The sequence below is a fragment of the Sorex araneus genome, chromosome X, assembly GCF_027595985.1.
Source record: "Sorex araneus isolate mSorAra2 chromosome X, mSorAra2.pri, whole genome shotgun sequence".
Taxonomy (NCBI): domain Eukaryota; kingdom Metazoa; phylum Chordata; class Mammalia; order Eulipotyphla; family Soricidae; genus Sorex; species Sorex araneus.
In genome coordinates, this window is record NC_073313.1 from 319,716,753 (window position 1) to 319,737,641 (window position 20,889).

General features: G+C 38.4%; 1 protein-coding gene across 9 annotated transcripts in view; it reads left to right on the forward strand.

The window, feature by feature from the left end:
- Positions 1-20,889, forward strand: part of CCDC85A (coiled-coil domain containing 85A) — a 215,395-nt gene that overhangs the window by 40,392 nt on the left and 154,114 nt on the right. The window contains exon 3 of one of the 9 annotated variants that reach the window (XM_055120160.1): positions 8,299-11,032. The exons of the other annotated variants lie outside the window; for them this stretch is intronic. Within the exon in view, the coding sequence (XP_054976135.1) occupies positions 8,299-8,425 (127 nt within the window). The 3' untranslated portion in view covers positions 8,426-11,032. Of the gene's footprint in view, positions 1-8,298; positions 11,033-20,889 lie in introns of those variants that run through there. 9 annotated transcript variants of the gene reach the window in all.

Consider the following 20,889-nt stretch of genomic DNA (forward strand, 5'->3'; position numbering starts at 1 on the left):
AAAGGTGAAGATGAAAAATAGAAAAATGAATAACATTGTCTTCTCTTTCATGGATCTCTATAGAATAATTGTTGAGAAAAGTTCTGCCAGAAACAGGAAGAAAGAAAGAAATAATACAATGTAGAAGGATATCCTTGGAATTAAAAGATGATTTTAAAATACTTTGTGATCTTATATTTAAAATAAATTCAAGGCATCATTTATGTACAACAAAATGCACCAATTAATATCTAGCCTTATTTTTTTTACCATTCCCTATGTCATCATGATACAGTAGCACATTGCTTGTAAATTCAGCTGTAAATCCAATCTTCTTGTCTCTGCAGCTAGTTGATATCTCCTTGGGAAGACATGTGGTGCTTGGGGCTTGAATCCAGGCCCTTGTGTTTGCTTAGATGTGCTCAGGTATGTTCTCTGACCTTTGGCAGAACTAGTGTGTGTGTGTGTGTGTGTGTGTGTGTGTGTGTGTGTGTGTGTGTATTTTCATCATACTTCTTGTTTATAAGATTCATTGTTCAGGCTTTAGCTTCACATCTGGCAATATATCCTTCCTTTTGCTTGTAGAAATCTTTGTATGAGAAACAATTTTTAAAGGAAAAAAAATTGCATTATACTTGAACTGCATCTTAATTTTTGCCCCTGATTAGTGAACATTTTCCTTTTTTCTGCTTCGTCTCTTTTAGAAAAATTTTTCCAGTGTCCATCTTATATTAGACTAAATGTTAGGCTTGGAAGTGAATAAAAATAGTGAGACTTTGCCTTTTTTTAAATATAGGACTGAAATATAATAGGGGTGTTAGTGTCAGAAATAATCATAATACTGTTCAATAAATGCTATCCAAATAAGTGATTTATCAGAGCAAAGAATAGGGAGTAATTGTCTGTGCTGAGAAAAGGTAGCACCTCACAGAAGTTACCTTTAAAATAAAGGAATGTTGTAGATAGAAAAGAGGAAGTTCATTATGGTACAAATATACAGTATGTATTAAAAAATTGCATTCTGAAGTCAGACCTATTCAGGAAATCGTGCAATGTTACTGTTCTTAAAAAATCCTTTTCACATAGTAATATTATCAGTAGAGATAAAAATGTTGTTTTCTATAATCCTTTTGATTTCATTTTTTTAAATATTAAATGCCGTTGATCTGCATTCTTTCTTTAAAACACTGATAAGTCAGAGAGCCTTCATGAGGCTAAAATAAATACTTTTGGGAAATTTTTCTTAAAATTTTTTTGTTTTTGTTTTTGGGGCCAACCCAGTGCTTTTCAGGGCTTACTCCCGACTCTGCACACAGGGGTCATTCCTGGCTTGGCTCAGGGGATGATATGGGGTGCTAGGGATTGAACTGGGGTTGGCCACATACAAGGAAACCTACTCTATTTTTCCATCTTCCTTTCTCCTTCCCTCCCTCCCTCCCTACCTCCTTCCCTTCCTCCTCCCTCCCTCTCTCCTTTCCTCCCTCCCCCTTCTTCCTTCCTTCCTTCCTTCCTTACTTCCTTCCTTCCTTCCTTCCTTCCTTCCTTCCTTCCTTCCTTCCTTCCTTCCTTCCTTCCTTCCTTCCTTCCTTCCTTCCTCCTTCCCTCCCTCCCTCCACCCCTCCTTCCTTCACTCCCAACTTTTGCAATATAAATTCAAAGTACTAAACTATTGACATAATCAGAATGAGATGGGAATATTTATAGGCTGTCAGCAAGCTAGTATGAAGCTTTCGAAAATAGTTTTCTTTTTCTAATAATGATTCTGTAGAAAGACATGTAAATTTTGGAGAATAAACTAGAACAACAACAGCAACAACAAAATAACCTCCAAAGCAAACAGACAGATCCACAAACAAACCAAAAGCCCATATGAGTAGTGCTTTGTTTTCCAGAAAGTCTGTCACTTAATGATTTCTCTATTGTAGACAGTGAAGCAGGTCAAGCATTTCTGAGAAGGCAGTTTGTACTTTCCATTTCTTCTCAGTAGCTAAGCGGCATTTCGGAAGCTCACTCTCCAGCAATGTCAGTGCGCTTAATGGTAGGACAAACCACAAATGGATTTTCTAAAAGCTAAGCCTGGCTTTACCTAACAAAAATAGCAGTGAGAGTTGATCTCCATTGATAAGCTTTTCTCTCTTTTGTTTCCTAGCTACCAAAAATAATATGTAATAAATCTTTCTGTGAATCTGGAAGGAAAGAAATATGCAAGTGGTTAAAACAAACAAACCCAAAAACCAAACCCCCAAAACAAAAACAAGGACTCTTGATTGCCTCTTAAAGTTCCTTCATTTTTGCCAGTTTTTTCCATACTTCAACTTCTCTCACTATAGTTGACCTGCTTGATTTGGTGTATTTCTCTCTTTTGAAAAAACAAATTCCCGTTTTATGAAAAGATCAACATTTATTGTTCAAATTCTCTTGGTGTTTTTTGTGCCTCTATACTATTCTGACTGCATTTCCTTATACACCAATAACAAGCATTGCTTATAAATAAGAGATGAGCCACAGAGCATTTCATAGGAGTATCTAAGACAGGTTTGAGCTTGTTGATAGCCACTCAGGGTAGTCTGCCTGTGTGCAAGGTTTCTGTTGGTTTAGACTGACAGCTGAGAGGCATTTATGTTCCATCATGAAATTGTGTTTCACATTTGCATGATATGCTTCTAAACAGCTTCCATTAACCTATTAAACAGACAAACTCATGTTTTTGAATTTTTGCTGTAAAGATGTTGACTGTCTATGGCATTGGCAGCTAGGTTCCCTCTGGTACACGTGCGTACCTCTATTGGATCAGCTTTTCCCTGAAAGGATTTAACTGTATTTTCAAACCTATGTAAGGTGGTTGCACTTGTTTTTCGTAATCTTCCAATTTGAGGATATGCTGCACAGATGAATAAGCTATAACTATAAAATGAGTTTTTTCCTATGCAAAGTATATCGAATAATATGGAAGATTCAGTAAAGGTAAATTATTTAATAATGAAAACTGCTGTCAAGGGCCTGGGATGTGGGCCAATTGATAGGGTCCTAGGCCCCTTTTTGTTCTATCCTGAGACCATGACTATTTGCACCCCCACTGCTGGGTGTCACCTCTATAAATAAGGGAACATGTTCAGTGGGATTAAAGATGGGAAGAAAATGTACAATGTTTGGGAATGTAATAGTGTAAATTTAAAATGCTTTTGCTAGGTTACAGATTTCTCACTCTACTTTAAATATTTAAATGTTATCAAATTTTCACTACACTTTAAAGAAGAAAGCAAAAGTAGAAAATCTAAGTGGTACATTTTGCATGGACTTTTGTATGCAGTGTGGATTTTCAAAAGAGCTTTTTTTAAAGTGCTTATCATTTAAAAAATGACGCCCAACTTTTTATACCAATGGAATAACTCCATCTTAGGTAAAAGACTCAAAGCATCTGAAATACAGGGAACCCTTTCTTTTCTGTGCAGTCATGCAAAAAGGAGTATTCCCTGTTAGAACCACTGGGCTGGAACACTTTTTTTTATAGAAGAACGAATTTCTGGAACAAGCCAGGGAAGGAGTTGTGCAGGCCCTCCAGCTATTAGGGAGCCATCAGGATAATTGAACCATGGAGAGTTAATGTCTTTGTAAATCTGTTTTCCTGGCACATAATATGCAGGGGCATATCAGACAGATTTTTCTACCCATTGATTACAAAAGTGTAGATCTCAATTGGATATGTGACTGGGAAGTCCAGAGACAAATTTAACCAATATACCAGGATTTATACATCTAAATGACCGTTCTTTTTCAAAATAATGACAGTGGGGTTCAAGAATTATTCCAAAGATATCTCAGAAATGATTTTTGGAACTCATGAAGTTGCTTTAGCAGACAATTTTCATATTTTATGGAAATGCCAGTTTACTTTATGGAAATGTCAGTTGAATTGTTTCAGGGTCATACCTGATTTTAAATCTATGCTAAGTAAAACTATTCTCATTTCCTATCTTGGTTCCAAATAGTTTCTAACATGTCTCTAAAGGTTTTACATCACTTGCATTTTAAAAAGAATGCCTTTCAGAGCTTTTTTTTTTTTTTTTCTGGGTATGGCTATTGGGCCACACCAGCGATGCTTAGGAGTTACTGCTGGCTCTGTACTCGGGAATTAATCTTGGTGGTGCTTGGGGGACCATATGGAATGCCCGTGATAAGACCCAGGTTGACCACATGCAAGGCAAACAAACACCCTACCTGCTGTATTATCACTCTGGCCCTGCCTTTGAGATCTTAAAGACCATACATGCATCTTCCAACGGGAGATTCAGAAGAGCTTTTCAACAATGGTGGCATTACTGAAATAAATACAGACCATTAGTTGAGGTGCATACTTTGAAGAGGAAGGTGGTGTTAATCTGGAAATATAAGTTATTTGTTAAAAGTCAAATTAGTATGTCATTCTAGAATGACCAGCAAATCTTTTCCAAAAAGGATTTGTAGTAAAAATATTGAAGCTCTCTGTCACAACTATTCAAATCTTCACAAGACATCTCAATAGACAATCTCTAAATGAGTGATCATGGTTCTGTTCAAAAAAAACTTTAATTTACAAACAGGCAGCAAGTAAAATTTGACCAATAGGTCTTCGTTTGTGATCATCGCCCATGGAATCCTTGTAAAAGATGAAAGCTTTTTTGATACAGTAATTAACACTTTAGAGGACAACTGTTTATATCAAAGAAAAATTTATGATCATGCTACCAGCACTGTAGCACTGTCATCCCACTGTTCATCGGTTTGCTTGAGCGGGCACCAGAAACATCTCCATTGTGAGACCTGTTGTTACTGATTGTGGCATATTAAATATGCCACGGGTAACTTGCCAGGCTCTGCGGTGTGGGCGAGATACTCTCAGTAGCTTGCCGGGCTCTCCTAGCTTGCCAGGCTCTCCAAGAGGGACTGAGAAATCCTTGGTCTCCTGCAAGGCAAACACCCTACCTGCTGTGCTATTGCTCAAAATATTTAAGTAACAAATTCTTGACCACATAGGAGAGAGGTAAAGCTATTTAGGGAAACAATTGCAAGAAGTACCTCAAGGGGCTGTTGACAGAGGGGAAGGCACTTTGTTTGCAGGTGGCTGTGGGTGCAAACCTGTCTTGAGTTCCTGGTACCACACACAGTCCCCTAAACACTGCCAGGCCTGGCTCCTGAGCACAGAGCTGGGAGTGACCTCTGAACACAAGGGAATGCTTCTGCCGGCTCCCTCAAAAAGACTTCCAATAAGGCTATCGGTTCTTAAAATGAGGTGAAGTGGTTGCCTTACATGTCAATCTCGGTTTGGTCCCTGGCACCACATGTGGTCCCCCACCAAGCACTGCCAGTCTCTGAGCACAGATGAATGTGGCCCAACAAATAACCTCCCACATCAAACTGAATCCAGCAGGAATGGTCACTGGGCAGTCTGGATGGGGTCTGGAGCAGCAGCAGTGGAAGAACATGGGGCTGGAGCCAAGGCTCAACCATAACCCAGACTTAGAGACTCACAACCTCTAATCCCCACGCGCCAGCGTGCAAACGGGACCACCAGTTTCCCATAATGCTCCTACTAATAATGTAATTAAAATTGATATTCTTAGTAGCCTAAGGTCTAAAGGGAAATTAATTTCTATGTCTAATTAGCTAGAAGTGCTCATTATAACTGTTTGATCATTACTGATGTGCCTCAGAGACTAGCCATATGCATATCTAAAGTGATGGCGTCAGATTTTTAGATGTAAGAAGATGGGTGTTCCATGGCCTTCAATGATTCTCTAGACTTTGACTATCTAGTGATGCTTTTCAGGTCCTCTACTCTTTTCCCTTCGCTTTTCTTCATTCCTTCCCTTCCTCTTTCTCCTTTCTTTCTCATATAATTAAATTTACCCACTTAAAGTATACCATTTAATATTTTTAGTGTATTCAAAGTTGCTGAATATAAGTGACCTTTTGTAATTGTTACACATGAAGGGAAAAGATTGGGTGACATTTGGTTCCTTTTATTTAGGATAGTGTTTTTCAAAGTGGGGGTCACTGAATATGTCCAGGAAAGCAATAGAAGTCTCAAGGTAGTGGGGGGTGGGGACACTTAGAGAAGGTAGGGTTTCCAAGGGGATGCTGAATGATTTTAAAAAAAAAAATTATTGAGTCATCGTGAGATAGTTATAAGCTTTCATGTTTGGGTTACAACCATACAATGATCAAACACCCATCCCTGTACCAGTGCACAATCCCCACCACCAATATCCTCGGTATACCCCCCCCCTTTCCCATCCTGCCCCTGCCTCCATGGCAGACAATATTCCCCATACTCTCTATTTTTGGGCAATATGGCTTGCACCACGTCATGTTTGGTCCATTATCTACTTTTTTCACTGAAAAAGGACGTAGGCTAAATAAGTTTGGGGGTGTCTGAGTTAGCATTCATCTTTTAACACATTTCAGTGTCTCATTCCTTTATATTGCTGGGTAGAATATTATATACACGCACTGCTCTATAAAAACTACACTCAGTTGCCTGTAGGGCCTAAAGCCACTCTTAGAAATGTTTGACCCAGCTGTGCTCTGAGATCCTCAGGGCTTTACCTGGTGGTCATTAGGGGCCACGTGGTAGCGGGGTTGGTCTTAGGACCTTACACATGCCAGGTATTTGCTCTATTCCTTGAGGTATTTTTGCCAATATGTGTCATAGTCTGCAGTTACGAAAAGATTATTACAGTCTTCTGAATGGGTAAGAAGTGTTATATTATCATGCTTTTGCTATTCATTTTCTTTATCACCAATGATGTTAAACTTTTTTTCATATGCTTATTGATCGTTTGTTTTTCTTTTGAGAGCTCTATTCTAACCTCTTACCTGTTACAAAATTGATTTTTTCTTTGGGCCACACTCGATGGTGCTCAGTGTGGGTTTACTCCTGGCTCTGTGTTCAGCAATCACTCCTGGCAGGGCTTGGGAGACCATATGGGGTTTCAGGGAACAAATTTGGCTCCACATATGATACTGGAGATTGAATGGGGTTAATACCTGTGCTATCTCTGTGGTTTCACAAAAGTAAATTTTGATAAAGTTCTAGTTTTTGGATAAGTATATTTCTTTTTGTTACTTGTGTTTTAGCATTATATCTCAGCAATCACTGTTTAATTCAAGCTCCTGAAGGCTTATATGTATTTTTTTTTTTTTAAAAGACTGTCATAGTTTTAGCTCTTACATTTCAGGTTGGATCTTTTTTTGTCACACCCAAGTGCTCCATGGACCAGGTGGTGCCTGTAATTGGCCAGGTCTCTGGCCTTGCTCCAGCCATTGAGTTGTCTTCCCAGCACCTATAACCCATTTTGTATTTATATTTGTGTATGGTATAAGTTAAACCAGTTATTAAATTATTTTGCATATGGACATCCAGTTGTTAGATTTGTTGAAAAGACTATTTTCCAAGGATGGGTTTATGATCATTGTCAAAAATAATAAGCCATAAATGTAAGAATTCTGATTCTGTTCTTCTCTTATTGATCTATATATCTATCATACTTATGCCAATACCATACTATCTTCCTTACTACATTTGTGTAGTAAGTTTTAAAATTAGGAAATATGATTCTTTCAACTTTGTTTTCCACCCCACACCAAGATTATGTTGGCTATTCTGGGTCCCTTGATTTTCCACATGTTTACCCATTTCTTCAACAACAAAAAAAGGCAGTTCTCAATGGTTGTATGACTGAGATGTAAGCACAAAAGTTTGTAAGTCTGTAACTGTACCTCATGGTTATTCATTAATTTAAAAAAAAGTATCTATAGAGAAGACAGAAAACAGTGTGAAGATTGTTCTATTTTGGTAGAGGCTATTAAGACCTTCTTTAGGATATCACTAACATGTTAAAAGTTGAGTGATGAGTGATGCGAACTTTGGTATATATATCTGAAAAAAAATGTATATATATGTATATCAAAATAAGGCAGCTGAAGTATGACAGGGAGATCAATTTGGGGAATATTGCCAGTTCAACAACATCAAATCTTCTGTTTTACTAACAAAGGGTCTTCCTGCACTTAGTTAGTCTTTTTTATTTTCTTTAACTGTTTCATATTTTCCTCTCCTTGCTTATCCTTCTTAATGCTGCCATGTTGGGGGCTCTTTCAGTGTCAGGCAAATGAGGCCCATTGTTGTTACTGTTGTTGGCATATAGAATATGCCATGAGGAGCTTGCCAGGCTCTGCCGTGCGTGCGGGGTACTCTCGGTAGCTTGCTGGGCTTTCCGAGAGGGATGGAGGCTTTTAGGGTGGCCTCCAATCGCCCTTACTGGTGTTTCCAAAAATCAGATGGGCCGAACATGATTCAGAGACGACCGCTGAACTAGAGCTATTACCGACTGGATTCCACGGGACATCAAAAGACCGCATGGCCGCCCACCAACGAGATGATCAGAGTTTTTCGTCCAAACGCTGAATGAATGATTTGAGGCTCTTCCTGGTCCTGGAGCGAGCAGATATCATTGAGCTACACTAGCACGCGACAGGGACAAATGGAGACGTTACTGGCGCCTGCTTGAGCAAATCGAGGATCAAAGGGATGACAAGTGATACAAGTGATACAAATTTCATATATTCCACGTATAAGTTTTATGCATCTTTGCTGAATTTATTCATAAGCATTCTATTCTTTTTGGTGCCCTTGTAAATGGAACTATGCCCTTAATTTTATTTTTTATTACTAGTATATATAAATAAGATTGATTTTTGTGCACTGGAGGAATAATACAGTGGGTAAGGTGCTTGCCTTATAGGTAACTGATCAAGGTTCAGTCTCCAGCTCCTTGAACACTGCCAGAAGTAAGCCCTGATCACTACAGGGCATGGCCAGAAAATTTTTTTAAATCTTGGGTTTTATATATCTAATATCGTGCAGTTTTGCTAAATTAAATGTGTCCATATATATGTATATGTGTATATATATATGTATGTATGTATGCATGTTTGAATCCAAGGCCTCAAACATTTGAGGCATGTGTTCTATCACTGAGATACATCCCTAGTCCTTATGTATTGATTAGTTTTAAAGGATTCCCTAAAATTTTCTATATATAAGATCATACTGGCCCCCTCTGTCCTTGGAAAAGCCCGCATTTTCTCTCGAGTGCATTATTCTTTCTCTCTCTCACTTTTCTTCCCCTCCACACCTTCAAAAACCTTTCAAATAAAATCTGTTTTACTTCAAAACACAAAACAAAAAGATCATACCACTGCAAATTAGACACTTAAGAATCTATTTTATTGGACTCAGTAAAATTCTATATAATTCCAAACAGTAACCATTTTGACACCATCACGGTTCGTCGACCCCTTTCTAGCAGTATTTCCCCTATCCTTAGCAAATCTAGGGTGACAAATAGGTAGAATGAGAAATAACACTATGTTTGTGCGAAACCTCAAGCAGTTTTGTGTAGAACCTTATCTAAAAGTCAAGGAGAGGCTAAAATATTCTCCTTTGTACCTGGTTTGAAAAAAATACAAGGATCAAAAATAAAAGTGAGAGCTTTAAAATAAATTGTCATTAATGTTTATGGTTTTTGTTTATATTAATGGTTTTGCTTTTTAAAAATCACTGGACAAGGTCCTTGCTTATTTATTGGAACAGTGGGCCTGTGAGATTGGGCTCTTTTATAACAGCCCTATAAATGTGTACTATCTCTATTTTGAGGTACTGCTGAACCAGGGTCTTGTACCATAGTAGAAACTGAACCCAACCCATGAACAATTAATGGGAATAAGGTGATTCATGCTGTTTTGGCTTGTGATGTACAGACTGATCTGGCAAATGGTACATTGGATGATTCCCCGGAGTGCATTTATAAAAATGCTCAGTGGTCCTGTGATATTTATTGTCAAATTTGGGAGCTTTTAGATCTATTGGTAAAGAATTTGGAGGGTCTGTTATGTCCATTTAGTTTTGGTTTTGGGATCACACCTAGCAGTGCTCAGGCTCACTCCTGTCCTGGTGCTTAGGTGACCATGTGGTGCTCAGGATTGAACCCAGAATGCCAAGTATGTGGCTCAGCTCTTTGAGTTATAGCTCTAATCCCAGAATTCAGGACCTTGAATGTTCATTGATATTTGTTAATCATCGGTTAGTTACTAAACAGTTATGACTGTTGGTAAGCCGTAATAGATGCCCACTAAATAGCCTACTAAATTGTTGTTGAATTGGTGAATGAATAAAGGTTTATCAAATAAAAATATTATTTGCATTAAAATAGTACAATGCCTAGAATGTAGTAAATATCCAGTGTTTTTAAAAAAGAAACTGTGTCATACTTCCTTTCATGTTAAGGTTCAGTGCAACTGAAGTCTGTGACTTTTTACTCATGACCTATTTTGAATAGGATTTTTCCCAAATTGAACTTTAACAACAAAAACAGGGACCAGAGGTGGTGGCTAACCCTGGGACTACTCCTAAAGATGCTCAGCCTAGCAGTCTCTGGTGTGGTACTTGGGCTCAGGAGTGCAAGAGGCCAACAGCACCAGCCTGGTGCCAAGCAGTGCTAGGCATAGAACCCTGGGCCTTGCACATGCTAGGCATGTGCTCAGCCTCTTGAGCTCTTGAGGGTCCAGATTTGAACGGTTTTATCCCCTTGCTCATGATTACATTTGGTATTGTTAACCTTTGTGGTTAACAATACCAAATGTAATCATGTTTTTCTCTTTGTTTTTTGTTGAATTCTTGCATCTTTATTGTAGGTTCTATAGGCATTCGTAGGAACTAATTCCCTCTCCTCTTCCTCTCCTAGTAGACTTTAACGAATTGATGACTTCAACAACCACTCTAAAATATCTCTTTCAAATTTCTGACCACTTATCTTATGTAGAAGGTTACTAGGAGGGATTGAGTCTGCATCTTTGGGATTTTATATTTGAATATTAATATTTTTAAAAACTCAATTGGCATCTCTCCTGAGTCATCTCAGCAACAGATGCTAGCACTGAAAGGTGCTTGTGCAGCAACCAAAAACTCACAGAAACCACTGAGTCACAGAGAATATAATTATAGCTAATCTTAAGAGAGTGATATTGCCACTGCCATGTTTTTACATGGCTGCCGCAACTTCAGTAGCTACATAGAATCTGCTTTATTATTAGCTGTAAACACTGAATTTTCTGAAATAGAAGAATCCAAGGCTTGTTCTTTCCAGTTAAAATCAAATTATTTAACATGTGTTCTATTTTTTCTTGTCTTTTATTTATTTAAAAAATAAAGACTTGTGTAATCAAAATACCTTATTTCTATAGCCTTTCTATACAACTGCGAATGTTAATCAAGGTCGCAGATTGTATCATAGCAAGTGTGTTGCTTGGCAACAGAAGGAAAGATACAATGTTTTCAGATTTAAAAATAATTCAGGGTTTTGTTATTCATTTTTTTATTAAAATTATTTTATTATTTGTGAGAAACATAGCCTAGAGGGAGAAGAAAACAACATGGCTGTAACATCATTCTTGTACTGATCTGCCAAGAAGTGTTTTAAACAGGAATTAAATTGCTTTGCAGGGACCTTCTCAGCCCAGTTTAAGAGTTCAAGGGTCACTTCCAGCACCATATCCCTCACTCCTCACCTGACAGTGCTGGTGGAGAGGCATGTGGTACTGGGGAGCAAACTCAATGCTCTACAGGTGAAACGTGCTTCAAACATTTAAACTATCTTCCTGACCCCTAAATGGAATTGATTTTTTTTTCCATTTAAGCTGGAACTCAGGTTTGTGTTCTGAATTTTATTTTTTTCACTATTCCTCCTGCAAAGTTACATCTCGTGCAATATCCTTTTTCTCCTGGAAATTTTTCTGAAACTAAACAAGTTAATTTTCTCACCTGCCCCATCCTCTGAAACTCATTGTCTGACATACTTTATCTTGTTGTATTTTAAGAGTTATATATATTGGCCCAACCTTCTCTCCTGCCAGAATATAAGATCTGAAGGCCTCTTTAGAACTTACTTTGGAATTCTAATGAATTTTTGCTGTTGATATTTTTGTTTTTTGAGGGGAGGAGCCCAAATCCAAGATCTCATACCTGAGAAGCAAATTTCATCACTGAGATACATCCCTGACCTGAGTGTTTGCTTTAAAAATATTGCTTACTGGATTTTAAGAATTGTGAAGCTCCGTAATGGTTCTTATTCACTGTTGTGAGCATTCACTGTGGTTCACAAATCTTTCCTATTGCAGACTTGTAGACACAACTGAGTTATTGAGTGATTTAGAAAAAAAAAATTCCCTCCAAGGACAAGGACCAGATTAAAGATTTGCTCAGAAGCTTCCCCCTAGAACATGGAAGAAGAACCTTGTAACTAAAAACTGTATGTGTAAAGTGACCAGTGTTGGTGTGGATGTGGGGAGAAAGGGACTCTCCTTCACTGCTGATGGGAATGCCGACTGGTTTAGCCCTTTTGGAAAACAGTATGGACGCTTCTCAAAAAAAATTAGAAATTGAGCTCCCATTTTACCCAGCAATACCACTTCTGGGAATATATCCTGGAGATGCAAAAAAGTATAGAAAAAGTGACATCTGCACCTATATGTTCACTGCAGCACTGTTTACAATAGCCAGAATCTGGAAAAAAAACACTAGTGCGGAGAACAGATGACTGGTTAAAGAAACTTTGGTACATCTACACGATGGAATACTATGCAGCTGTTAGAAAAAGATGAAGTCATGAAATTTGCGTATAGGTGGATCAACATGGAAAGTATCATGTTAAGTGAAATGAGTCAGAAAGAGAGGGACAGACAGATTGCACTCATCTGTGGAGTATAAAGTAACAGAATGGGAGACCAACACTCAAGAATAATAGAGATAAGTACCAAGAGGAGTATTTCACATCTTGGAAGCTGACCTCACATGCTAGGTTAAGAAGCAGCTCTAATAGAGAAGGGATCACCAAGCAAAGGGTACTAGGAGGGCCCACTAGGGATGGGAGATATGGGCTGAAGATAGACTATAGACCGAACATGATGCCTACTTAATATCTCTGTAGCAAACCACAACACCCAAAAAGAGAAAGTGAGCAAATGGGAATGCCCTGCCACAGAGGCAGGGTGGGGTGAAGGGGACAGGGTGGGAGTGGTGGGAGGGATGCTGGGACCATTGGTGGTGGAAAATGGGCACTGGTGTAGGGATGTATGAGTTACGTTTGACTTTGTATGACTGAAACGTAACTTTGTTTCACGGTGATTCACTAATAAAATAAAAAAAAGTGTGTGTGTGTTTGTGTTACTAGTCTTAATGATATTGCTTTCTATCTCTGCTATTTAAAACAATGTTATAAGTTAAGAATTCTAAACTTACCTTGTTTTGTTTTCCTCATAAACTGATAATGATAGTAGTTCCAACTTTTTGCCATTCTCAGAATTAAATAACATAGCACAGTACTGTAACACAATGAGTGAGTACACAAGAAGTGTTTTTATTATTAATGTAAGAATCAAAGGAAATAATTGAAGTATATTTCTTCAGAACTATTTCTTTTATTTAATTCTCCATTTGACCATATTAAAATTAAAATCCAGTCAAGATATGATGAATTTATTTTTTCTTTTTTGGGTCACACCCCACGATGCACAGGGGTTACTCCTGGCTTTGAACTCAGGAATTACACCTGGCGGTGCTCAGGGGACCATATGGGATGCTGGGAATTGAACCTGGGTCAGCTGCGTGCAAGGCAAATGCCCTACCCGTTGTGCTATCGATCCAGCCCCAAGATATGATGAATTTTTAATCTACTTTCTAAACTATGTATTCACAACAAAATGTTTAGGTACATCAATGACCTCACTTTTCTGTGGTATATAGAATAAATAGGACAAAGGAATGCAACAAAGAGGGAGATACCTAAATTACCCTGGTCTAGAGTATATAGAACTGAGGAGGATAGGGGAGACTAAAAATTGAGGGATTAAGTAAGAAGAAGAGGAAAGGAGATGACAAGGATAGTGTCAGAGACCTTGGACACATTCATGTTGTAAAGGTGTATGTGTATACATCTGAACCACAGAAAATACAAAATTGAGAAACCCCACAAAACTAAGATCCAAACTACAGCAACCAGACTTCACATGTATCCGTCATGGAGGCAGACTGGGGGTTGGGAGGGAACCTGGGGGCTTTGATGGAGCGAAGTGGACACGTGATGGGGGTGGTGATGGAAGATAGCATGCCTGAAACTCAACGTTGAATAACTTTGTAAATTATAGTGCCTTAATAAACATGAATAAATAGTAAACTTTTGTATTAAGACTTTTTTTTTTATCACCTAACTGAAATCAAAGTAAAAAGAGCTATATACAAGTTCTGAGATTCTAAAACCCCAAACTTCTTTCTTTTTAGAGATTTTTTCTTTCTTTCTTTCTTTCTTTCTTTCTTTCTTTCTTTCTTTCTTTCTTTCTTTCTTTCTTTCTTTCTTTCTTTCTTTCTTTCTTTTCCTTCTTTCTCTCTTTTTTTAAGTAAACAATAGTATCCTCCTTTTATCCTAGTTTTGGATTGCTATGATATGAATACTTTTCAACAGAGAATTTAGGGTCTATCTCCTCTTAAATTTATTTTCTTTGGATATATCTAAAAATTTATCTGTCATTTCTTACCGAGTGTTTTTTCTCCCTATGTTAGCTCCTGAGAATTTTAACCATACATCATCAAGACTGGAATATCCGTCTTCATTCTCATTCCTTCTTTCTATTAAGTTATTTTGATAGGGAAGAAGATTGGAAAGATCTCAGGTGCTACTCCTGAGGCTCTCTGCTCAAGGCACCTGATGTGTCTGTGGTACTAAGAATCACCCTGGGGTGTGCTGCATGCAACGGAAGTGTCTAAACTTCATTATATTTCTATTCCCTTGATTGAGTTTTTGGATGTTCATAATATATCCTCTCAAGTATGTTTTTGAGTATGAATTTTATTTTCAGTAATTGAGAATGCTCTCCAGAGGTGCATGGGGGTCCAGGGGCCAGTCCTGGTGATTCTCAGCCTGGCTGCGTGGGCCTGATAAATTGATTCTCATGTCAATTTATCTTTGTGTCCTATGTGACACTGTGCTTGGGGGCCATATGAAGCCAAGGATGGAACATTGAGGTTTATACATGGAAGGCACATGTTGTCTCCCTGGGTTCTTCAATAAGATCTTTAAATTACAGGTAGTAACCATGTGATAAAAAGCTCTTTGTCTGTGATTTGCAGCTATTTTGGACTTTAGTTCTTCAAAGTTATGCAAGATTTTGGTAATGCTCACATGGTGGGGTAGGGAAGAAAAGAGGAAAGAGGAGCAAAAGAATAGAAAGAGTAGGATAAAAAGGGAAAGGTGCAGTATATTGATGGGTACTATAGACATCTGATTTTTGTTCTATGCTCATAAACTTTCTTTTCTTTTTTCTATATTTTAAAAAGGTAGAAAAAGCCATGTTGAAAAAGTTGCAGCCAAATCTGTACTTCTACATTTATTTTTCTAAATTAATCATGAAAAATGATCAATTCTTAAAACAGTGTGTTGTACAAGTTCGGCTTATAGAGCCTATTTCATCTGAGTTTTTTTCTGAAGCAAAGATGAATCAGTCCAAATAAAAGATTTTCACCAGGGAATCAATATGACTTTCACCTTGAGCTAACGTTGCTTTAACAGCAAGATTTATCTGAATTGTGACTGATATTCAAGTAGAAAAATGTTTCTTCTCAGAGGATTTTAGTGAGATTGATACAGATCTTAATGTTAGTAAAATATGCTTAAGTAAGTAACAGTGGAACAAATTCTAAAAATACTGGTTTTTAAAAGTAGGACTAAAGGGGTTATTGTAAGACAAGAAAAACCTACAAGCACAACAAACCCTTAAAGAAATGCGGCTGGAGCGATAGCACAGCGGGTAGGGCATTTGCCTTGCACGTGGCCGACCCGGGTTCAATCCCCGGCATCCCATATGGTCCCCCAAGCACTGCCAGGAGTAATTCCTGAGTGCAAAGCCAGGAGTAACCCCTGAGCATTGCTGGGTGTGACCCAAAAAACAAAAAAAAAAAAAAAAAAAAAGCAAAAAAAAAAGAAAGATGGCACAAAACGCCATAACAATAATCTCTCTCAATGTCAATGTTCTAAATTCACCAATTAAGAGACACAGTGGCAAAATGGATTCAGAGAATGAACCCAAAATTCTGCTGCCGACAAAAAACACATCTGAATAGCCAGAAAAAAACAGACTCAAAGTCAAAGGATGGAAAACAATCCTGCAAGCAAACAACTCCCTCAAAAAAGCTGGGGTGGCCTTACTAGTATCAGACAACATTGGTTTCAGGTTGAAAAAGATTAGAAGGAGTAGTGAAGGCCATTTTTTTATTAATCAAAGGATATGTACAGCAGGAAGAAATCACACTCCTAAACATGTACGCACCCAATGAGGGACCAGCTAAATACCTACAACAACTGCTAATAGACCTTAAGAAGGACATTTCGAGCAACACAATAGTAGTTGGAGACTTCAACACCACCCTATCACCTCTGGATAGATAGATCAAGAAGTGTAAAACTCAGCAAGGAAATATTGGCTTAGAAGGAAGAAATAGAAAAGAGGGCTAATAGATCTATACAGGACTTTATATTTCCCCTCCCCCAAAAAAGAATACACATTCTTTTCCAGTGCATAGGGAACATTTTCCAGAATAGACCATGTGCTGGGTCACACAACATACCTCAACAGAATTAGGAAGATAGACACTGTATCAGCTATCTTTCCAGACCATGGTGCACTGAAGATAGAAGATAATCATGTACAGAAGCAGAAAACCAAATCAAACACATGAATATTAAACAATTCAATGTTGAACAATGAGTGGGTCAGGAAGGAAATTAAAGAAGAAATCAAAAGGTGCCTGGAAACAAATGAGAATGAAGACATGAACTACCAGAACCTGTGGGACGCAGCTAAAGCCCTGTTAAGGGGAAAATTTATGGCCCTCCAAGCATTTCTCAGGAAGGAAGAAAGGGCCTTCATAAATAACTTGACTTTACAGCTCAAGATTTTAGAAAAAGACCAACAAAAGGAGCCCAAACCAGCCAGAAAGAGATAATAAAACTTAGAGCCGAAATCAAACGACATGGAAACCCAAAAGACAATCCAAAAGATCAATGAAACCAAGATCTGGTTCTTTGAGAAAATAAACAAGATTGATAAACCACTAGCAAGACTAAGAAAGAGAGAGAATCCTAATAAATCGAATCAGAAATGAAAAGGGGGATATCACAACAGAAACCCAAGAAATTCAAGAGATCATCAGAGACTACTTTGAATACCTTTATGCCATGAAACAAGAGACCCAGAAGAAGTGGATAAATTCCTGGACTCCTATAATTTCCCAAGGCTGAATCAAGAAGACCTGGAATACCTGAATAGTCCAATTAATATCAAGGAAATTGAAACAGTAATCAAAATTCTTTCCAAAAACAAAAGCCCAGGTCCAGATGGATTCACTAGCGAATTCTCCCAAACATTCAATGAGGATCTATTGCCAGTTCTTCTCAAGCTTTTCCAGGAAATCGAAGAAACAGAAACCCTCCCAAACAGTTTTTATGAGGCTCATATGTCCCTAATACCAAAAGCAAACAAAGACACCACAAAAAAAGAAAACTACAGATCAACATCCCTGATGAACACAGGTACTAAGATTTTCAACAAAATATTAGCAAATAGAATTCAGCAGCTCATCAAAAAGATTATATACCACAACCAAGTGAGTTCATCCCATTCAAGGATGAAAGAAATACTGACTTTGAAGGAAGAAATAGAAAAGAGCGCTAATAGATCTATACAGGACTTTGTATTTCCCCTCCCCCGCAAAAGAATGCACATTCTTTTCCAGTGCAACCATGCAAGGATGGTTTAACATTTGGAAATGAATCAACATAATCCATCATATCAACAAAAGATAAGATAGAAACCATATGATCATATTAATAGATGCAGAGAAAGCATTTGACAAGATCCAGTACCCGTTTATAATGAAAACTCTTGCCAAAATGGGTATAAGAGGGACTTTCCTCAATATAGTCAAAGCCATCTACCACAAGCTTATGGCAAGCATCATCTTCAATGGGGAAGAACTAAGAGCTTTCCCTCTAAGATCAGGGACAAGACAAGGATGCCCACTATCTTCACTTCTGTTCAGTACAGTACTGGAAGTACTTGCAACAGTGATTAGGCAAGAAAAAGATATTTAGGGCATTCAGGTGGGAAAGGAAGAAATCAAGCTCTCACTATTCACGGATGATATGATACTATACTTAGAGAACCCTAAAACTTCTACCAAGAAACTCCTAAAAACAATAGATTTGTATAGTAAAGTTGCAGGCTATAGAATCAATACCCAAAAGTCCATGGCTTTTCTATACTCATAATGAGAGAGAAGAAAGTGACATGAAAAAAGCAATCCTGTTCACAATTGTGCCTCAGAAAATTGAGTACCTTGGAATCAGCTTAACTAAGGAAGTAAAGGACTTGTACAAAGAAAACTACAAAATGCTACTTCAAGACATAAAAGAGGACATGAGGAAATGGAAAGATATCCCCTGCTCATGTATTGGGAGAATTAGCATTGTCAAAATGGCAATACTTCCCCAAGCATTGTACACATTCAATGCGATCCCTGTGAGGATACCCATGACATTCTTGAAAGAAATGGAGCAAACACTCCTGCAATTCATGTGGAACAATAAGCCCCAACGAATAGCTAAAGCAACTCCTGGGAAAAAGAATATGGGAGGCATCACCCTTTCCACTTCAGTCTCTACTACAAAGTGGTAATAATTAAAACAGCATGGTACTGGAACAAAGGCAGACCAATGGAACAGGGTTGAATATCCTGACACACACCCTTAAATATATGATCACCTATTCAACAAATGCTGCTGGAAAAACTGGACAGTTACAGGGGCTGGAGCAATAGCACAGTGGGTAGGGCGTTTGCCTTGCACGCGGCCGACCCGGGTTCGATTCCCAGCATCCCATATGGTCCCCTGAGCACCGCCAGGAGTAATTCCTGAGTGCATGAGCCAGGAGTAACCCCTGTGCATCACCGGGTGTGACCCAAAAAGAAAAAAAAACTGGACAGTTACATGCAAAAAGATGGACTCATATCTCTACCTAACACCATGTACAAAAGTCAGGTTAAAGTGGATTAAAGAGCTCAACATCAGACTAGAATCCATCAGGTACATGGAAGACAAGGTTGGCAAAACCCTCCACGACATTGTAGCTAAAGGTATTTTCAAAGATGACACACCACTGGCCAAGCATGTGAAAACAGAGATTAACAAATGGGACTATCTTAAACTAAGAAGCTTCTGCACCTCAAAAGAAACAGTGACCAAAATACAAAGACAGTCTACAAAATGGGTAAGGATATTCACCTAATACTCATCTGATAAGGGGTTGATATCAAGGTTCTACGAGGCACTGGTTGAACTCTACAGGAAGAAAATATCCAACCCCATCAGAAAATGGGGGATGGAAATGAATAGAAATTTTCTCAAAGAAGAAATCTGAATGGCTAAAAGATACATGAGAAAATGCTCTTCATAACTAATCGTCAGGGAGATGCAGATTAAAACAACAATGAGACATCATTTCACTCCACAGAGACTGGCCCACATCCAAAAGAACAAAAGCAACTGGTGTTGGCACGGATGTGGGGAGGAAGGGACTCTCCTTCACTGCTGGTGGGAATACCAACTGGTTTTGGAAAACAATATGGACGATTCTTAAAAGGTTAGAAATTGAGCTCCCATTTGACTCAGCAATACCACTCCTGGGAATATATCCCAGAGAGGCAAAAAGGTATAGTAGAAATGACATCTGCATTTGTTTGTCCATTGCAGCACTGTTTACAATAGTCAAAATCTGGAAAAAAATGAAGTGCTCAAAACCAGATGACTGGTTAAAGATACTTTGGTACATCTACACAATGGAATACTATGTAGCTGTTAGAAAAGATGAAGTCATGAAATTTGCATGTAAGTGGATCAACATGGAAAGTATCATGTTAAGTGAAATGAGTCAGAAAGAGAGAGACAGACATAGGAAGATTGCACTCATCTGTGGGATATAAAGTAACAGAGTGGGAGACTAACACCCAAGAATAGTAGAGATAAGGACCGGGAAGTCTGCCTCATAGTTTGGAAACTGTTCTCACATGCTGGGGGAAAAGGCAGCTGACATAGAGAAGGGCACACCAAGTAAGTTCAAGGTAACAACAACGGGGAACCCATTCATTCTGAAAGATGTGTGCCGAAAGTAGACTATAGACCGAACATGATGGCCACTCAATACCTCTATTGCAAACTACAACACCCAAAAGGAGAGTACAAAATGGAATTCCCTGCTGCAGAGGCAGGGTAGGGTGGTGGGGGAGGGGTGGAAGGGATACTGGGAATATTGGTGGAGGAAAATGGGCACTGGTGGATGAATGGGTAAATGATCAGTGTATGACTAAAATTGCAAACACGAAGCTCATAAGTTTGTAACCGTACCTCATGGTGATTCTCTAATAAAAAAATTGCTAAAAAAAAAAAAAAGAAAATACAGACAGATGAGGCAGGCAGGTAGAAAGGGAAGGGCCCTGATGATAATGGAATTCCTGGGAAGTAATAACCAACTACCCCTAAGGTGATCAGGACCCATCTTATGGACACCAGAACTAAGTTCTGATAAGACCATTACGTAGGACCAGCACAGACCAGACAAGATTGAGTCCTCTCTCCAGAGGAGCTCCAGCAGAAACAAAGATCAAGAAAGGAATTTCAAAGAAGACCTTAAATTAACCCTATCTCTGCCCCCTTGGTAGCCACCTTATCTAGCTAGAAGCACCACCTGGGGCAGGTTGAGAGAAACCAT